This window comes from Catharus ustulatus, chromosome 25 (genome assembly GCF_009819885.2).
Source record: "Catharus ustulatus isolate bCatUst1 chromosome 25, bCatUst1.pri.v2, whole genome shotgun sequence".
Taxonomy (NCBI): domain Eukaryota; kingdom Metazoa; phylum Chordata; class Aves; order Passeriformes; family Turdidae; genus Catharus; species Catharus ustulatus.
Genome location: NC_046245.1, coordinates 6,311,195 through 6,329,179, shown reverse-complemented (window position 1 = coordinate 6,329,179; position 17,985 = coordinate 6,311,195). Strand labels below are relative to the sequence as shown.

The 17,985-nt window shown below is 46.3% G+C and overlaps 1 protein-coding gene across 4 annotated transcripts in view; it reads left to right on the top strand.

Moving 5' to 3' along the window:
* The window catches only part of PPP1R12B (protein phosphatase 1 regulatory subunit 12B), a 143,741-nt gene that overhangs the window by 39,436 nt on the left and 86,320 nt on the right, over positions 1–17,985 (top strand). For all 4 annotated transcript variants that reach the window (XM_033080055.1, XM_033080057.1, XM_033080056.1 and 1 more), the window contains exons 4-8: positions 2,558–2,717; positions 6,664–6,808; positions 9,108–9,182; positions 12,283–12,362; positions 12,905–13,044. In XM_033080055.1, coding sequence (XP_032935946.1) covers positions 2,558–2,717; positions 6,664–6,808; positions 9,108–9,182; positions 12,283–12,362; positions 12,905–13,044 — 600 coding nt within the window. The remainder of the gene's footprint in view (positions 1–2,557; positions 2,718–6,663; positions 6,809–9,107; positions 9,183–12,282; positions 12,363–12,904; positions 13,045–17,985) is intronic.

Here is a 17,985-nt window from a genome sequence, read left to right as displayed (position 1 = left end):
TGAGGTCAGGGGGCTGTGCATGGGCTCGGTGTCCCTGGCCGTGGCTGTGACACAGCTGGACACAGTAGGAGGGAGGAGGATCCCAGCAGGAATGGAGGAAGAAGCTGCACCAGGAGCAGCAGGGGGATGCCCACAGCTACCTCTAAAACCCTTTCCGAAATAGAGTATGAGCCACAGAATGGTTGTTTGTATCGTCATTAAATTCAGTACCCAGCATAACAGATGTCTTAATTTGCTCTTTGGGTATGGCTCTATGATTAGATTTGGACAAGTCTCTGTCTCTCCACATTGAGACTCCCCATTTTAACACCACCCTGGAGCTCACCTGAATTTGTTGACCGGGTGTTTGTTCCCTTGGCTCCTCACTGAGCTGCCTGCAGCAGGGGTTCAGGACTTCAGGGATGTCCCAGGATGACAGCCTCTTTCAAATGCATCTATTTCTGCAGTTCTCCAGGATCTTTGCTGAATCATGCTATTTTTCTCTTTCTCATCTCTAGCCAGCTTAGCTTGCAGCTGTTCTGTTTCACATAGGGGTGGGCTTACCCAGATGTTGGGCACCAGCTGTGGGCTATTTGCTCCCACATTATCACGTTCTGCAGGGATTCTTTCTTATTCCAAGTGAGGCAGAGAGATGGGACTTCTGGTTGCTTAGAAAGTGCCGTTTACTTTTCTTATCTGCTACAGAAAACGTGAGTTCTTGTTACAGGTGTTGAGACCCTAACCAGAAGTCACCCAGAAGTCACAAGACCTTTTAAGGACTTAACAGGACCAAACAAGATATTTATGTTTCTAATCCAATACTAAGAAATTTTGTCTAATTACAGTGTGACTTTTCTCAGCCAATCCTGTTCTGACACGTAGATCTATTATAAGACTATTCTGTCACCTTTACACCTACTTTATTCTTTCTGAATCTTAAACTTTATAGCTAAACTTTTCTCACTTAACATGTCTCTGCTTTAAGCTTTAAATCTACATTCTTACTTCTAGCATGTAAGCTTGGAAGCTTTTCCCAAGGCCTCAGTTCAAATCCTGTGTTCTTTTGCAGTCTTTGATTTACATGACCAATGTTCTGAGAATTTCTTGCATTCTGAATTCCAACATGGCATCCTGCTAAGATGCCCTGAAACAACCATCTGTCTGCACTGAAAAGATTCCCATCACACAGTTTAAAGCATCATAACTGCTGGAGGAAATGGAGTTGAACTTTAAATAAGCATCTGTCCAGCTCCGCAGCCTGTCCTCAGCAGGGGCTGTGAGCAGATGCTTGCTGCAGACTGTAACAACAGCTCAAGTGTGTACAGTTCCCCTCCCAGCCTCCAGCCACTGTGCCTCCAGAAATTCCTGAGCCAAATTGGCTTTCCTTGTACTTGTGAGTGCCCCGTGGCTTTCTGTTTCCTGAGCTCGTGCAGCCCTCCTTGGAAACTCTAGCATGTTCAGCAATTGTGTATAATAGCTAAAAACTTGTCTCATCCTTGGTTTGAAGCCAATTTATTTGTGATCTTTGCAAAATCCTGCAACAGTGAGTCTCAGCTCTGACTCTGAGTTGTTTTCCTTGGTTCTGTTTTAAACCTAATGCCCCATAATTTAATTGACAGTCATGTCATTCTCCTACTGAAAGTATTAATTGATAGGGACGCTTGCTCTTCAGGACTCCTCTTGAGTTTTGAGATTTGTCATCTTCTAATTTGTATGTTTTCCTGAGTCAGAGAGTTCTACTCTGATTAAACTTGTTTGGATTAGTTTCAATACTTGAGATTGATATATTGTCCTTCTGTGATTCTCATTACTGTGAAAACTCCACTTAGGAAAACAAGTCAAAGTTGGTTTTGCCTCTTGTTGGTTTAATGGCAGTTGACACAGTCTGTCAGCCAGACACACCTCCCTCTCTACATCATCCCCCTGCCTCTCCACATCTCCACCTGCCTCTCCACATCTCCACCTGCCTCTCCACATCTCCACCTGCCCCTCAGCAGTCACTTAGGCCATCAGAGTGGATTTCTTCTGGCCTTCTAATGCCAAAATTATTTCAAATTGTTTTTTGTCATAGTCTGGGGGTTTGCTGCTTGGTGGAATAACTCAGTACTTCCCTTAGCATGCCTGTCATGAATGCCTCTGGAGCAGTGCAGATCCCTGTGTGTGTCATGTGCAGTGTCCTCAGTATGCAGTAAGCACAGAGCTGGCATCACCGCGCTCTTGCAGGAGGCATCTGAGGATCCTCAGACCTTCCCTGTAGATTATGCCCTCATTACAGGTCAATTCACTGTTGTTCATGACTGTTCTTTCAGTCTGGGACACAGCCTGTGTAGAACTCAGTCCTTCTACCCTTAATGGAAAGCTGAGCTTTTAGTGAATTGGACTGGGTTGCAACCACTGGCCCAACTTTCAAAGTTTTTAACTCAGTATTTGAAGCTCTCCCAGTTCATAGAGGAGGCTTTTGCTGATTGTTTTCTGGAAGATCAGAAATAGTTTACTAGTATTTTACAGCAAATGGAACATAGAGTAACTGTGACAAGTACTTCAGAGCTTTCATCTCTTCTGTGCTTCACCCCCTTAGGTATAGACCTAGAGCTGTCAAGGAAAGAAGAGGAGCAGCAAATGCTCCAGGATGCCCGGCAGTGGCTGAACAGTGGGAGAATTGAGGATATAAAGCAGCCTCGGACAGGAGCCACAGCTCTTCATGTTGCTGCAGCCAAGGGCTATTCTGAAGTCATGAGGTAGGAGCTCCTCCCAGGGCTGATGCATGAAATTAAGGCTGAAGAAGACATCTTGCTTTACATTCAGAGAAGTTTGTTCCATACTGAGATTTTCAGGCTGCTAATTTTCAAATGTCTCTGTGGTTTTATATGTCCAGCCACAGTGGTTCACCCAGAAATGCACAGGGACTGGAGGATTCCCCTTCATACCTCCAGGCCTTTTTGCAGTAATGAAAGTTTTTCAGACAGTGAGGCATAAATTAGGAGGCTAATTTTTCTAATCATGAGGTTTGATTTTCACTGTTAGAGTAGTACTTTTAGGACTTACAAGTTAAACAGTATTAGGGCATAAAAGTATAATTTTGACATACAAAGTGACAACACACACTGCATGACAGTCGCAAACATGACCAGTCTAGTGGAAAAATGCAGTGTCCACCCCGTCTCACTGTCCTCTGCCCCTTCATGCTACTGCTCCTGCAGTGACAGAGGGATTCCAGCACCTGATAGCTCTGCTGCTCTGGCACAAGATTATTATGAAAATAAACTTGCCTGGTGTAGTGTTTCCTGGTAAAAAACATTAATATTGCTAGGGGTAATGTCAAATTAGGCTTTCCACCAATAAAGCTTTCTTCCCTGTGCTTTATGTGTGGGTGGAGCTGCTCGTGAACACAGAGCTCATCGAATCCCAGACTGGGTTGGGTTGGGAGGAACCTTAAAGCTCATCTTGTCCCACCCCCTGCCATGGGCAGGGACAGTTTCCACTAGCCCAGGTTGCTCCAAGCCCTGTCCAACCTTGGACTCTTCCAGGGATGGGACAGCCACAGCTTCTCTGGGCAACCTGTGCCAGAGCCTCAACACAGAGAGGGATTTTTACCTCATATCAAATCTAACCCTGCCCTTTGTCCATGTGAATCTGTTCCTTTTTGTCTTGTTACTACATGCTCTTGTAAATAGTCTTTACAAGGTGTTGTGGTTTAACACTGCCCAACACCAGGCACTCACAAGAGTCGCTCACTTACCCTCCCCTCCCACAGCTGGGCAGAGGAGAGAAAAAAATTAATGAAGATTTCATGAGTTGAGATAGACCAGGAGAAAACACTTCAAGGGCGAAACAGGCTCAACTTAGAGTTGCAAAGTGAATTTATTACTTACAGAATCAGAGGAGGGTAATAACCAGCCCTTTCCTCCTTTCTGACAGCACAGGGAGACAGAGCATGGGGTTTTGGTGATTTCATCACCAAGATTTTCTTCTGCTGCTCTGGGAGAGCAGTCCTTCCCTGGGAGGCTGTGGGGTTCCTCCCATGAGAGACAGTTCTCTGTGAACTTATCCAGTTGCGGGTCATGCTCACAAAGAGCTGTTCTCCCAAAACTGCTGCAATGTGAATTTCCCCCATAGGAAAACAGTCCTCCCAAAACAGCTGTGGCATGGGTCTGCCTTTCCATGGGGTCACTCCTCCAAGGACAGGCTTTTCCAGCCTGGAACCAGGGCCTCTCCACCAGGTCTCCCAGGGGATCACAACCTCCTCCAGCCATCCACCCTCTCCAGTGTGGGCACCTCCCTCACGGGCTGCAGGTGAATCTCTGCATCCCTGTGGATCTCTGCATCCCTATGGATCTCTGCATCCCTGTGGATCTCTGCATCCCCATGGATCCCCAGGGGCTGTGGGTGGATCTCTGCATTGCTGTGGATCCCCAGAGGCTGTGGGTGAATCTGCATCCCTGTGGATCTCTGCATCCTTCATGGATCCCCAGAGGCTGTGGGTGAATCTCTGCATCCTTCATGGATCCCCAGAGGCTGTGGGTGAATCTGCATCCCTGTGGATTTCTGCATCCCTGTGGATCCCCATGGGCTGTGGATGGATCTCTGCATCCCTGTGGATTTCTGCTTCCCCATGGATCCCCACAGGCTGCAGGGACACAGCTACTTCACCGTGGTCATCAGCACAGCCTGCAGAGGAATCTCGGCTCTGGTGCTTGGAGCACCTCCTGCTCCTCCTCCTCCACTGACCCTGGTGTTGCCATGTTGTTTCCCTCACATGTTCTCACCTCTGACAAGAAGAAAAACTGCACATGCCTACTTTGTTTTGATTTTCTTCTTAAATCTGTTGTCACAAAAGTGCTACCAACGTCTCTAACGGGCCCAGCTTTGGCCAGCAGCATGTCCTCCTTCAGAGCTATCAGGGATTGATGGTGGAAACTTCCAGCAGCTTCTCACAGAAGCCACCTCTGTGGCCCCCCTTCTACCAAAAACCAGGCTGTGCATAACCAACACAGGAGTTTACTCTATTGCCCAAGTTAAAATCCATTCTGGAAGTGTTAATCTTTCTTGATCCTAAATTTCAGAAATTTAAGTGACATGACTTGATGTCAAAGAGCTGTTTCATATCAGGCTCAAGCATTTCATTGTGCTTCATGTTTCTGATTTGTATTCAGTTATTAGAACTTATAATTGAGTGATGAGCTGTCTGTGCCTGTACTGTGCCCAAGAACAGGAATTTAACACAGCTCATGTGGATAGAAATGTAATATCTCTGAATTTGAGGTGTTGGCCCCATGGCCTGTCAGGGGAGGGTTGTGTATGAAGTTCAGTGTGTGCAGGATGACTTGGCTCTGGACAGCCTCTCCTTGGCATTAATTGTGGTAATGATAAACACATCTCACAGCAAGCTGACATTGTTTCACTCTTGTGTATGTGATGGCTGTGCTGAGGTTTGAATCCAGAGCTTTAGTGACTTAAACCAAAGGGGCTGACAGCCAGGAACCAGCTAACTCTAAATGAGATTGTGGAATTTGTCTGTGATCTTGAGTCCCTTAGCAGCTCTGTTTCTCCCTTCTGCCAGCTGGAAAATCAACATAAACTCAGCACCTAATTTACAATTTCTTTTACAGAGAAGCCCCAGCTGCTCTGCTGTGACTGTTTTATTTAGCACAGTAGCATATCGGTATAAAGCTGCAGGAATTTCCAAGCTATTGGTGCCATGTTGGGGTTGTGCTGGATTTCCCTCAGGCTGTGCAATGGTGGCTCTGGATGGGGGAATTTCCCACAATGGAAATTTTCAGGAGCAGTTTTACCAGTTTTTATCTCCTGGGATGTTCTTCATGGTTTTGATAGAGAAGCTACTCAGTGCTCTTGCCTGATCACTGCCACACCAGTGTGTGCATGGCTCTGGAGCTCCAGACTACCCCAACCCACCTGTGTTTGTTTTGGTGCTAAATACTCAAGCTCCAGGTGCTGTGAAACACCAGTGTTCTGCTCTGTTGGAGAAGGGAGGATGGAAGGGGCACAGCAGTGAGAGTAAGGAAAGGAGATCCCAGGCAAGGTCACTTGTGGAAGATTTTCTTGGACTGTGCAAAGACTACTCTGAAAAAATCCATTTGGGGTTGTTTAATCCAAATTAGGATTGTTTAGCATACAGATTTTACCTCTGTCCATGTCACTGGTGATTCCCTGCCAGTCCTGTTGGTCTCCTTGTGGACCACCCCACACTGTGGCCTTGTGCTCTCAGAGAGCCAAGCTCGAGCTCCAGTTCCCAACTCTCCCAAATCTCCTCTCCTGGCAGGTGCTGTGTTTGGCTCCGTGGCACAGGATGGCAGTTGCAGGGATGCTGTTTGTGTGCTCCATGCCAAGTCAGTCCAGACTGTCTCCTTTGCTGGAGCAGGAGTTCAGACTGGGTCATCAGTGCCAGATGAGAAGTCAAGGTGTCCTCCCAATTCGGGGCGTGCTGAAAGGGAACCTTATCAGTTTGACATGTTCCAGTAGGCTTTGCATCAAAGTAACTTTTCATTCATTGACCTTTCATTACAGTTTTGAGCACATCCAGTGGGATGTTGCTTTGGTAATAAACAAGTCCAGAAGCTCCTGTCTGTTAGGGAGCCAGGCTGCCACTTGGTGCCTAACAGGGGAAACTGCTCTGTCAGGAAGTCTTTCCTGATGGGCAGAGATCAATCCTGCTGCTTTCTTCAGGCTCCTGATCCAGGCTGGGTTTAATTTGAACGTCCAGGACAATGATGGCTGGACTCCACTCCATGCTGCTGCTCACTGGGGAGTGAAGGAAGCATGTTCCATCCTGGCTGAAGCTCTGTGTGACATGGACATCAGGAACAAGCTGGTCAGTACACATCTAATGCAGGGTATTCTATAGCCAGATTAATATCAACTGTTGCCTGCTGCATGATCATGGAATCATAGAACCCCAGACTGGTTTGGGTTCAGAGGCACCTTAAAGCTCATCTCATTCCACTCCCTGCCATGGGCAGGGACATCTTTCACTAGCCCAGGCTGCTCCAAGCCCTCTGCAGCCTGGCCTTGGACACTTCCAGGGACAGCCACAGCTTCTCTGGGCAACCTGTACCAGGGCCTCCCCACCCTCACAGCCAAGAATTCCTTCCCAATATCCCAGCTAACCCTGCCTCTGGCAGTGGGAAGGCATTCCTCCTTGTCCTGTCCCTCCATGCCCTTGTCCAAAGTTCCTCTCCAGCTCTCTTGGAATCCCTTTAGGCACTGGAAGGGGCTCAGAGATCTCCCTGGAGCCTTCTCTTCTCCAGGTGAACACGCCCAGCCCTCCCAGCCTGGCTTCAGAGCAGAGGGACTCCTGCCCTGTGGTCAGTTTAGTGGACTCCTCTAGATTCTTTACAGCAGGGCCTTGTCTTTCCTGAGATGGGAGCTCCAGAGTTGGACACAGAGATCCAGGTGGGATCTCATAAGAGATCCAACATCATGATCCAACTCCATGACAAAGTCATAGCAGTTCTCCTTGCTTGTGCACTGGATAATTTAAATACATCAGTAAATGAAGAATCTTGACTGGCAGAAGGCAGAAAAGATTTCAATTATTATGGGAAATGTGACCTGACTAAACTTTTAGACTGAGCTTGTAAGAAGGGATAGGGGCTGATCTGTGCTATACTGAGTTAGTGTAACTCTGAGAAATCAAATGGCACCAAAGAAACGTCTTGGATGCAAAATAATAATACTAATATTAAGGCATAAAGCACTGAAAACAAGTGAACACATGAAAAACTGGGAGCTTTAAATCCTCCCTGTTCTATGTAATGGTAATAAAAAAGGAAATTGAAGATTTGTGAGACATGAGTGAAGAAAAATAGGATGGAAGAAAAGGAGCAAAAACATTTCCTTTCTAATAGTTGCAGGTTTTTCCTTGAAAAGCCCTTGGATTTTCAAGAGCTTGTCTAGGGCTGCTCTTAAGGTTCCTATCCCTGCTGGGATATACACACTGGTCTGTGAGCTACTTCTCACTGGACTGGGGTCAGGTGTGCCATGGCAGCCTCTGAGGGAGGAGAGAAGGTTGGATGTGCTTGGAGGAGCACCAGGGGATGGCAGGCAGGAGGATGAGATAAGAGAGGGCCCTGTGTGTTCAAGTGCACCTAGCTGTGCTGGAAACTGCTGGAATACAAATGCCCCATGAGGAACCCTTTCAGCCTGGTAAGCTCTTTGGCACCCAAAATATGGGGAATCTTCTCTGTTTAAATGCCATCAGGTGCTTTTCCAAAGTGTTCGGGATGTGTATGGGGTCTTATATCGTGCCATACTTGAAAAGAAACAGCCACAGTTGTATTTGTTACATTACCTGCTCCTTCTAATCCAGCATTGTCTCCTTGTTGGGTGAGATGGACAAGGCTACCTTTTATTTTTTTGACCTGTTACCATCGGGTTTCAGGTTGTTAATGAAATGGCATTTAGAGCTTTAGTTATGGTGAAAATGTAACCAATTTATTGGTTTGTGCCCTAGAGTATTTAGTCTGGTTTGTTTTAGTTTATAAATGCCTATGGATGTGGAAATGGATCCCAAAATTTCTGGATTGCCGGCAGCCTTTCAGAATGTTTAAATACACAATGATAAAGTAACACAGAATCAGGAATATCCACAAGGACTATCCAGTCCTACTCCAACAGTCACTCCAACAGTCCCACCCTGTGCATCTCTGAGAGTGGTGTCCTAACGCTCCTGGAGCTCTGGCAGTCTCGGGGCTGTGTCCATTTCCTGGAGAGCCCAGCACCCTCTGGGGGAAGAGCCTTTCCTGATATCCAACATAAGAAGAGGTTGATCACATTCACTCTCAGTACAGGAGTATCCTTTTTAGAAACTTGGAAACTCAAGCATTTAGTCCTGGCTGTTGGATTGGAGCAGCAGCAACCAGGGAGCTGCACTGCCCTGGTAAAAGTTGTTCACTGAATATAAACATGATCTTAGAGGTGTTTTCCAGCCAAAATGAGTCTGTGATTCCATGATCACTATCGCATGGGTTTCCTTGCTCTGGAGTGAAACAGAGTGTCACTCACCATTTGGGGAGGGAGGATGTGGAGCATATGCACTGCTAAATAGAACTTTTTGGAATATTACCACTGTGCCACTTCAGATATTCTCTTGTGTTCTCTCATTGCACCAGGGCCAGACACCCTTTGATGTTGCTGATGAGGGACTTGTGGAGCATTTAGAAATGCTGCAGAAGAAACAGACTGTGGTGAGTTTCTGGAGATTGTTTTCCACCTCTCCAATTAACTTTTCACACACGGGTGTTCTCCAAGACATATGGTGCCAACAGATGCAGGGAGCTGAGGCTAACTATTTTCTTTAGTTACTCATTTGCAATATTTAATTGCAGCAATATTTTTAATAGCTAGAAATCTAGATAACTGGATGATTGCAGTATGGAGGTCAGTACTGTGATGGCATGCAGAATTATAGGAACTGGTAGGGAATTTGTGTTCATCTTTGTAATTGTTACTGTCCTGCAGTTGCTTTGTTGGCTGGCAGGCTCTCTAGTGTTGCCTGGAAAGGCTGACCTGGAACAGAGACTAGACAGAGCAAAAGGAATAAAATAGGTATTTATTGAAAGGATCCACCTTGGGCAGTGCAAGAGCCCAGCCAGGGCTACACCCAAATCAAATCCAAGATGGATCCTGATCATGAGTCTTTATACTTCTATAAATTTTGGTTCATCGACACATTGGGGTCAATTATCCAACCACAGCTCCAGGCTGTGAAATCTCAGCTCCCTGGTTTGTCCCCTTTCCCTCACTGTTGTTTCTGCTTTTTGGGTACCAGCTTTCCTTGATTCTCTAGCTAGAAAGGAATTGTTTTGTCCAACTCCCCTGTGAAGACAACTTACTAACACCTAATATGAAGTTTCAGAGTTACACACTAAGCAGCAGAGATTCTGGAAAATGGAAAAGCTAAAACCCAAAGCATCACTAACATCAAACTACTCTATTCCTAATGAGTGATTACCCAAGTCAACCTTGTGTTTGCATCCGGGGAAATACCCTGTCAGTGTTGAGAAAGAAATCTGTTACCATGTCTGCCTTTCTTACAATAGGAAGGCTTTGGATTGAGGAAGAAGAAATTATAATCTTCAGGGAATTCTGTTCTGAAAAAATGGGTGGTTTCAAAACAATATTAAATTACCATTTCATAGTGCAGTGGAAAGGATTGGAAGAGATTATAAGCCAAAAGTTGACATAAAAAAAAAGGAAAGCAAAATATATCTTGTTCAAAATAAGGGCAGTTGTCAAGATAGAAAGTTGGCTTTGGATTACATTTTTTGCTATTTCATCTGGCCTACTTAGTTATCTCATTTGGGTGCTTCCTAAAAGCTAACCTTTCAAAAAGAATTAAAAATCTTTAAGTATCACTTAAAACATTGGGTTCAGAAACAGACAGAATGGGAGCACTGCTGCTAAACCCCAGGAAAGGATTTTCAGGAACTGACAATGTGGGTGGTTAGAGCTCCACCTCTGATCACAGCACAGCTGCTGCTGTTCTCAAATAGCAGCCTTAGTATTCACAGGAACTTCTTAAAAATTAGTCAGCTTCTCCCTAAATGAGGTGTTGATAAATACTATCAGGGTTGTATTTTGGATTCCCCTCTCTCTCACTACCCAGGATTTTGCAGATAACTGAACTTAAAAGAAAAGAAAAAGGAAAAGAATGATTTTTGGGTGACTGCTCACCCATTTTTAGGGCTGCTTTGCAGGAGGTTCTCTATATAGAAGCACTATATAAAGGCCTTCTCCATTTATTCAGTCAGTGTAGATCTGGGCAGAAGATTCCAGATTGTATCACACTTCTTTCTTTTAGTGGACATGATTTTTTAGTGGAAAAGCCAATTTATCATGTGTTTATCATGTGCCGTTTTTATCACTTAAAAATAGAATACTTACATTTGTTAAGGATAAAACAGGCAGTTCCATGACATTATTTCTCTTCAAAAATGGCTTTCAAATCAGATTTTTTTTCAGTCTAAAGCAGAACTCTGTGCCACCCTTGCTAAAAGATTTGCTGCCATTATTGGAAAGCAGGGAGGATTCTTGTTTGCTGGAAGCAATTAATTTGGTTTGGTTTTGGATTTTTTTCCGAGTTACTGAATTATCTGTGAATGGAGCAGGCTGTTTCCTACACTTTCCTTTGCTGTGCTCCAGCAGTTTGGTCAGTTTAACAATGTTGTACCCCAGATTTTTGCTCTTCACTGGAATGCATACAGCTTTTCCCACTTCACAGGGTGCCCAGAGAAGCTGTGGATGCCCCATGCCTGCAAGTGTCCAAGGTCAGGCTGGACAGGGCTTGGAGCAACCTGGGATAGTGGAAGGTGTCTCTGCCCATGGCAGGAGCTGGGACAAGCTGAACTTTAAGTTCCCTTCCAATCCAAATAGTTTTGGGATTCTATGATTCAGAATTTACAGTGCTTTTACTTCCTTTGCTTGGTGTCAACTGCTGTCAAAAGAAAAAGAATATCCTGGTGAGCCATGACACAACAGAGTCAGCCTTAAACTGAGCCCCTAACTGCGATCCCTACTTCTGCCTCAACTGTTTCTATGCTTTTGGAAGGTACTAAAACAATTTTTGGGTACTGTTTTGTCCACTGATGGTGGTAAAATTAATATTGCTGCTCTCTAGACAAAATCTTTCAATTTCTCTGTAATCCCAGGTATTCCCATTCAATGACTTTGTGCATTTGAGAGATTTAAGAAGTGACCCATCCTCACAGGCATTCCCTGGTTGCCTGTACAAGGCAGACTTGAATGTTCTTCTCTGACAGCAAGTAAATAATAGCCACAAAGACAGAGCAAATTTTTAGCTGAATCTAGCCTGATTTGATGGGCACACACACAATGTGGACAAACCTCCAGCAGAATCCCAGAATGGTTTGGGTTGGAAGCAACCTTAAAGCTCATCCAATCCCACCCCTTGCCCTGCTCCAAGCCCCATCCAGCCTGGCTTTGGACACTTCCAGGGATGGGGGTCCCACAGCTTCTCTGGGCAGCAGTCAAGGTTCGTCCCTGGTCTCGGCAGGGGCAGCCGCAGGTGCCTTTGAAGGATTTATTAAGTGGCAGCTGCATTCCAAGGATGTGCTGGGTGCTGTGCCCTGGTGGAGCTCCAGTCCAAGTCTCACAGTGCCATTGCAGATGTGCTGCTGTTCAAGTGGCTTCTTACACAGTGTGCAGTGGTTTGGTCTCACGAGTCTGGGCTCACTTTGTGCTGTGGTGCTGACTGGGTTATGCTGATGGGACTGGTTAATGTCTGTCCTCATTCTCTCTCTCCTGTCTTCCTGGACTTTTTAACAGCTGAGAAGTGAGAAGGAGACAAGGAATAAACTGATTGAAGCTGACATGAATGGGAAGCCTCAAAACAGACTCTTCACCAAGTAAGTCTCTCCCTCTTAGTTGAAAATAAACTGCTCAGAAAGTAATGGAATAGCAGTTTCATCTTTCACAGCCAGCTGGGTCAAAACCAATTCACTGTTGTTTATTTCATGCTTTTTTTTTTTAAATCTGAGCTCTCTCAAACACAGTTTTAGTTGTTTATTAACATACCCAGTGAGTTGTGGAACAAGGGCTTGGGCTGGTGTTTGGTGCTCTAGCTCCTACTCTGGCTGAGGATCAATCAGATCTTTGGGTTGAGAACTGCACCTTTTTGTTGCACAGAGCCCTACACCCAACTGCTGCATCGTATGGCACTAGAAAAGGAGAGATCACTTTTTTGTGGATGGAAAAATGCTTGCATAATTAGTAAATGTGAGACTGGCAGTGGAATCTGTGACAAATTTGCCATGATGGAAGTGCTGGAGTGTTCAGTGTGTAGATGTATTTTACTTGTTCTGTATATAGTAAATCATGTCTGTGTGCTCCTGAGAAGTACTATACAGATAACTTTCTTGCCTAGTCCTAAAAATTTCCTATTTTGCAGCAAAGAGAAGATCCTTTATGAGGAAGACACGTTGAAGTCCATGGAAACTGAGGAAGAGAACAAGGACTCAAGCAGTTCTAGTTCTGAAGAGGAAGAAGCTGAAGATGAAGTTTCAGAATCGGATGCTGAAAAGGAGTCAGGTAAGACTTCATACAGCCTTGGATTTCATAACTAGCCTAGCTATTATCATTATTAATGTTGTTATTGTTATTGTTACTAATTACATAGTTGTTTAAGACATGCTGAAGGTTTTACTTCCAGTGTATGTATACAGAATTTGGAGAAATCTGGAGCTACAGTGCTAAAAATGCTGATTCAAAGGCTGACTCCCAGGTCAGCATAATTATTTTTAAAGAATCATTCAGATCCTACTTCAAGCTCACATGTATTGTGAAGATAACACATTGTCCATAGCTTGTTCTTAAACAGGGTTTTTTCTTGTTGGGCAGCTCAGGAAGAATTCTTCAGGTACTGCAGGGTGATAGGGAAGCAGATGGAGATGTGGGAAGGCAATAGCCTGTTGTGTTCAGGTCAGTCTGAAATGAAGGGCTGAAGCTCTTCTGGGTGATTATAGAGGTGAGGAAACTTCTATTTTCCAGACTGTGATGAGTAATGATTACAAAAATAGTGGAAAATAAGGATTAAGTACACAGAGTCACAGCAGCATTTACATTGTATTATATTGCTCGCATCTTACTCCCATTCCTTTTCCATAATTTCTGTGGCTTCCTTAATTAGCTTTAAAAGTGTGTATATGCAGCACAGAAAGTTTAAATACAGATACTTAATTTTACAGTAAACCAAGACTTTTATGTACAGTAATTTCACGACTATAAGGCACAACCTTTTGATTAAAATTTTTCCCCAAACCCGGAAGTGCACCTTATAGTCTGGTGCGCCTTATGTGATCTACAAAGTTGCGACATTTGCCACCCCGGAAGTGAGAGCCGCGAGGGGGGGGCGGCACCGTGGGAGCGCCAAGTAGCGATGGGGGGGCAACCGCGGGCAGCCCCAGGCACAGGGAGCAGCGCAGGCTGGAAGGCAGGGGGCAGCCCCGGGCGGCCCTAGGCACAGGGAGCAGCGCGGGCAGGAAGGCAGGGGGCAGCCCCAGGCGGCCCCAGGCACAGGGAGCAGCATGGGCAGGAAGGCAGGGGGCAGCCCTGGGTGGCCCCAGGCACCGGGAGCAGTGTGGGCAGGAAGGCAGGGGGCAGCCCCGGGTGGCCCCGGGCACCGGGAGCAGCGCGGGCAGGGAGGTGTTACTATTTCGTTACTTTGTTGTGTGCGGCGGCCTGAGCCGAGGGGCCACAGCCCAATAGGGGCTGGTGGGGCCACAGCCCGATAGGGGCCAGCGGGGCCGCAGTGCTGGGGGCAGCGGGGCCACACCTGATAGGGGTAGGCAGGGCCACGGCGCGCCGAGCCGAGCGAGGGACGGGCGGCAGGGTGGCTGGGCTGCCGAACCGAGTGAGGGACGGGAGGCAGGGCAGTGGCGCCGCTGAGCCGAGTGAGGGGTGGGCGGCAGGGCTGCTCTGCGGAGCCGGAGGGGGAACAGCATGGTGCCACAATGGAGCCGCGAGGCGGAACGGCATGGCAGGAGCGCCGATCCGAGCGAGGGACGGGCGGCATGGCGGCAGCGCCGAGCCCAGTGAGGGACAGGCAGCATGGCAGGAGTGCTGAGCCGAGCGAGGGAACGGCACGGCGGCTCCGCGGAACCGCGAGGGGGAACAGCACCACGGCAGAACGGAGCCGCAAGGGGGAGGCGGCCCCGCGGCTGCGCCGAGCCGCGCCAGCCGGCACCGGGGGCGGGCGGGAGTGCCAGGGCCCACTGCACGGGGAGAGCGCCTGTGGCTGCCTTGGAAAGCCGATCTGTGAAAAATGTTTCCAAATTGAGCCCCTGCCAGTAAACTCCACAATCGTGGGTTTTCGTTACTAATTCGTTACTTTGTTGCGCGCAGTGCGCCTTATAGTCCGGTGTGCCTTATGGTCGTGAAATTACTGTACTTAATATTCTGCAAACACAGATGGATCTTGGACTATGATGTGTTTAATGGGTAAACTACTTTTAACATCAACTTACTTGGTCTATATCCAATATACTAAGAAATAGATCCTGAGGAGAAGTGTAGTTTCAAGTTTTGTTGTGCTTCTATGCAGGTGAAATTGTCATCTGTGTTAGGATTATATCAGCTAATGCTGTTAGGGCAGAGTGAGAGGGGTGGAAAATCCTGGCTGGGCTCTGCAGAGTTTCTGCTGCACCAGCTGGGTGGGCATGGCAGTAACACAGGGAAATGATCTTGGGGCTTTTAAATCAAGCAAGTCTAGTGGACATGTCAGTAATAAAAAGAAACAGTACAGGTCACAGATTTTTTTCCATAAATCAGGGGTTTACCCTGATTATATACATATTTATATAAATGTAAATTATATCTATCCAGCTGGGTGCCAGTGCTTGTAATCCTTGTAAATGTGGTAGTTTGACCAAACAACTCAAATGTTTGCACACCTATAAGACCTGGAGGTGTGTGGGGTTTAACTGAGTTAGGAACAGCCTAAGATCCTTCAGCAAGAAAAGGTCTGCAGCACTCAGCATTAAACTTCATGTAAAGCCAGAACAGGTATTTTCTTGCATTAATTCACTGAGCAAAGCACATTATAGGAGTCAAACCACTGAAACTAATAGAAATGGGGGACAACAAGCATTCAGGTAATGATTCAGCTTCAGACTTTGTTACTGTACTCTCCTTTCTTGCAAAGATTATTGAGCCCTTTGAGAAATTTCCATCAGAATTGAAACCCCACCTTGTAAACTTCTGAAATCTCTGGTAAAATTAGTGTGGACTTCCCCAGCTGGATGGAGACACAGCTACACTTGTCACTTGCTGCATATGTGAGTGGGGGAGTCATATTTGGTATTGTTTTTAAATCAAGATTCTGTAAGGTAACAACCACATTATAGGAAGACTCCAAAGAGAAGTAGGAATTTCATTTTGGTAATGAAAAGAATAAATGTCACAGTATTACTGAGTTCAGAGACAGACAATAGTATTCCTGTGCTGATCCCCCCAGCGAGGGCAGCAGGGCAGGGGGGGATTCTGCCCCTGTGCCCCACTCAGGTGAGACCCCACCTGCAGAGCTGCCTCCAGCCCTGGGCTTCCAGCACAGGAAGGACGTGGAGCTGCTGGAGTGAGCCCAGAGGAGGCACCAGGATGATGAGAGGGGTGGAGCAGCTCTGGTGGGAGGAAAGGCTGGGAGAATTGGGATTGCTCAGCCTGGAGAAGCTTTGGGGTGACCTCATTGTGACCTTCCAGGACTTGAAGGGAGCCTGCAAGAAAGATGAAGAGAGACTGTTTACAAGGGCCTGGAGTGACAAGACAAAAGGGAATGGTTTCAAACTGGCAGAGACTAGGTTTACATAGGATATTAGGAAAAAATTCCTCCCTGTGAGGGAGGTAAGGCCCTGGCCCAGGGTGCCCAGAGAAGCTGTGGACATCCCATCCCTGGAAGTGCCCATGGCCAGTTTGGAAGGGGTTTGGAAGAGCTTGAGCAAGTGGAAGGTGTCCCTGCCCAGGGAAGGGGGTGGAATGAGATGGGCTTTAATGTTCCTTGCAGTTCAAACCAATCTGGAATTCTGTGGTTCTGTGTTTATCTGGTCAACATTTTATATGCTTGGATTGTACAGGAGGCATGGATATGAAAACATGAATATTATTCCCTTATTCCTCTTCATTTTCTGTAATATTCCCATACCTTTATCATTCTGAGCAGTGTTGGACACATAGATTATGACCATTGTTCTAAAGAGTTCAAAGTCCAGATGAAAAGAAAAATTCTGAGTGATCTTTTTAAACCTAAAAATTCAAACCCCTTTGGTAGCTGAACATAAAGCAGGACATGTAGAAGCTGGCAGTGTAACACACAAATTTATTTTGAGGTGTGTTTTGAAGAGTCTCAGGTAGCGATTAATTTGTCAAATTTGCAGAGACTGTGGGAGGAAGAAATTGTTGGAAGACTTCAGAGTAGTATGTTTCTTATAATTCATAAGAAATTTGTGTTCTTCAGATAAAGGAAGCTAAGGGCGTTAATGTCACTTTATTCATTTTGAAGACAATTACTTTGGCATTGACCCCTTGTAAACAAGAGAAAGGTCAGTATAAAATTCTGTGGTGATTATCTGTCCTGGGAGCTAAAGCAGGGAATTAAAACAGGCCATGGAAGCTTTTAGTATTGTTTTGTTTAAAAACCAACCAACCAAAAAAAAACCCTTATGAAAAGGAATTAGAAACCTAAATTTTTACTCTTACCAAATCTGTTTTGAGGAGATTGAACTAATGCTCTCCAGTTTTTCTTGTCTGAAATTTTGATAAAATAAAATGTGGGATCCTGCCCAAAGCCAACGCTGCCAGCTCAGAGTCCCTCCACCTGTCCCTCTTCTGCAGTCAACTGCTCCCAGTCACATTGCTCACAGTTAGTGCTTCCCAACCTGTCATTACCACTTTAGCCTATGCCCTTCTAATTAGGCTTGACCTTAAAAGCTGACCTGTGTGCAGTAAACTTCCAGAACAGGCTCCCAGTGCCCATCCAGCCCATCCTGGAGAGCTGCTGCCGCCTTCCCTTCCTGCAGTGCCCTGTGTTTACAGGCCTCAGTCACAAGAGTGAGCAGCTGTCAGCGAGTGGCAGCACATCTTTCCCTGTTCATGGGCATTTCCATGGACTTGGATGCCAAGTGTGGCCGGCTGGGCCTGCAAGGAGGAATGGGGGATCTATTGCCCCTTCCCCAGGGTTAAAGTGCAGCCGAGGGTTCAGCTGCAGAGCTGAAATCTGCCGCTTCACAGAGAAGGAAAAGTGGCTGAGAATCCATCCTCACACAGACCAAAGCAACAACTGGAGCTGTGCCAGGGGAGATTTAGTCTGGATATCAGGGAAAGGTTCTTCCCCCAGAGGGTGCTGGGGCAATGCCCAGGCTCCCCAGGGAATGGGCACAGCCCTGAGGCTGCCAGAGCTCCAGGGGAGTTTGGACACTGCTACCAGGCACAGCATGAGATTGTTGGGGTGAATGTGCAGGGCCAGGGGTTGGACTGGATGAT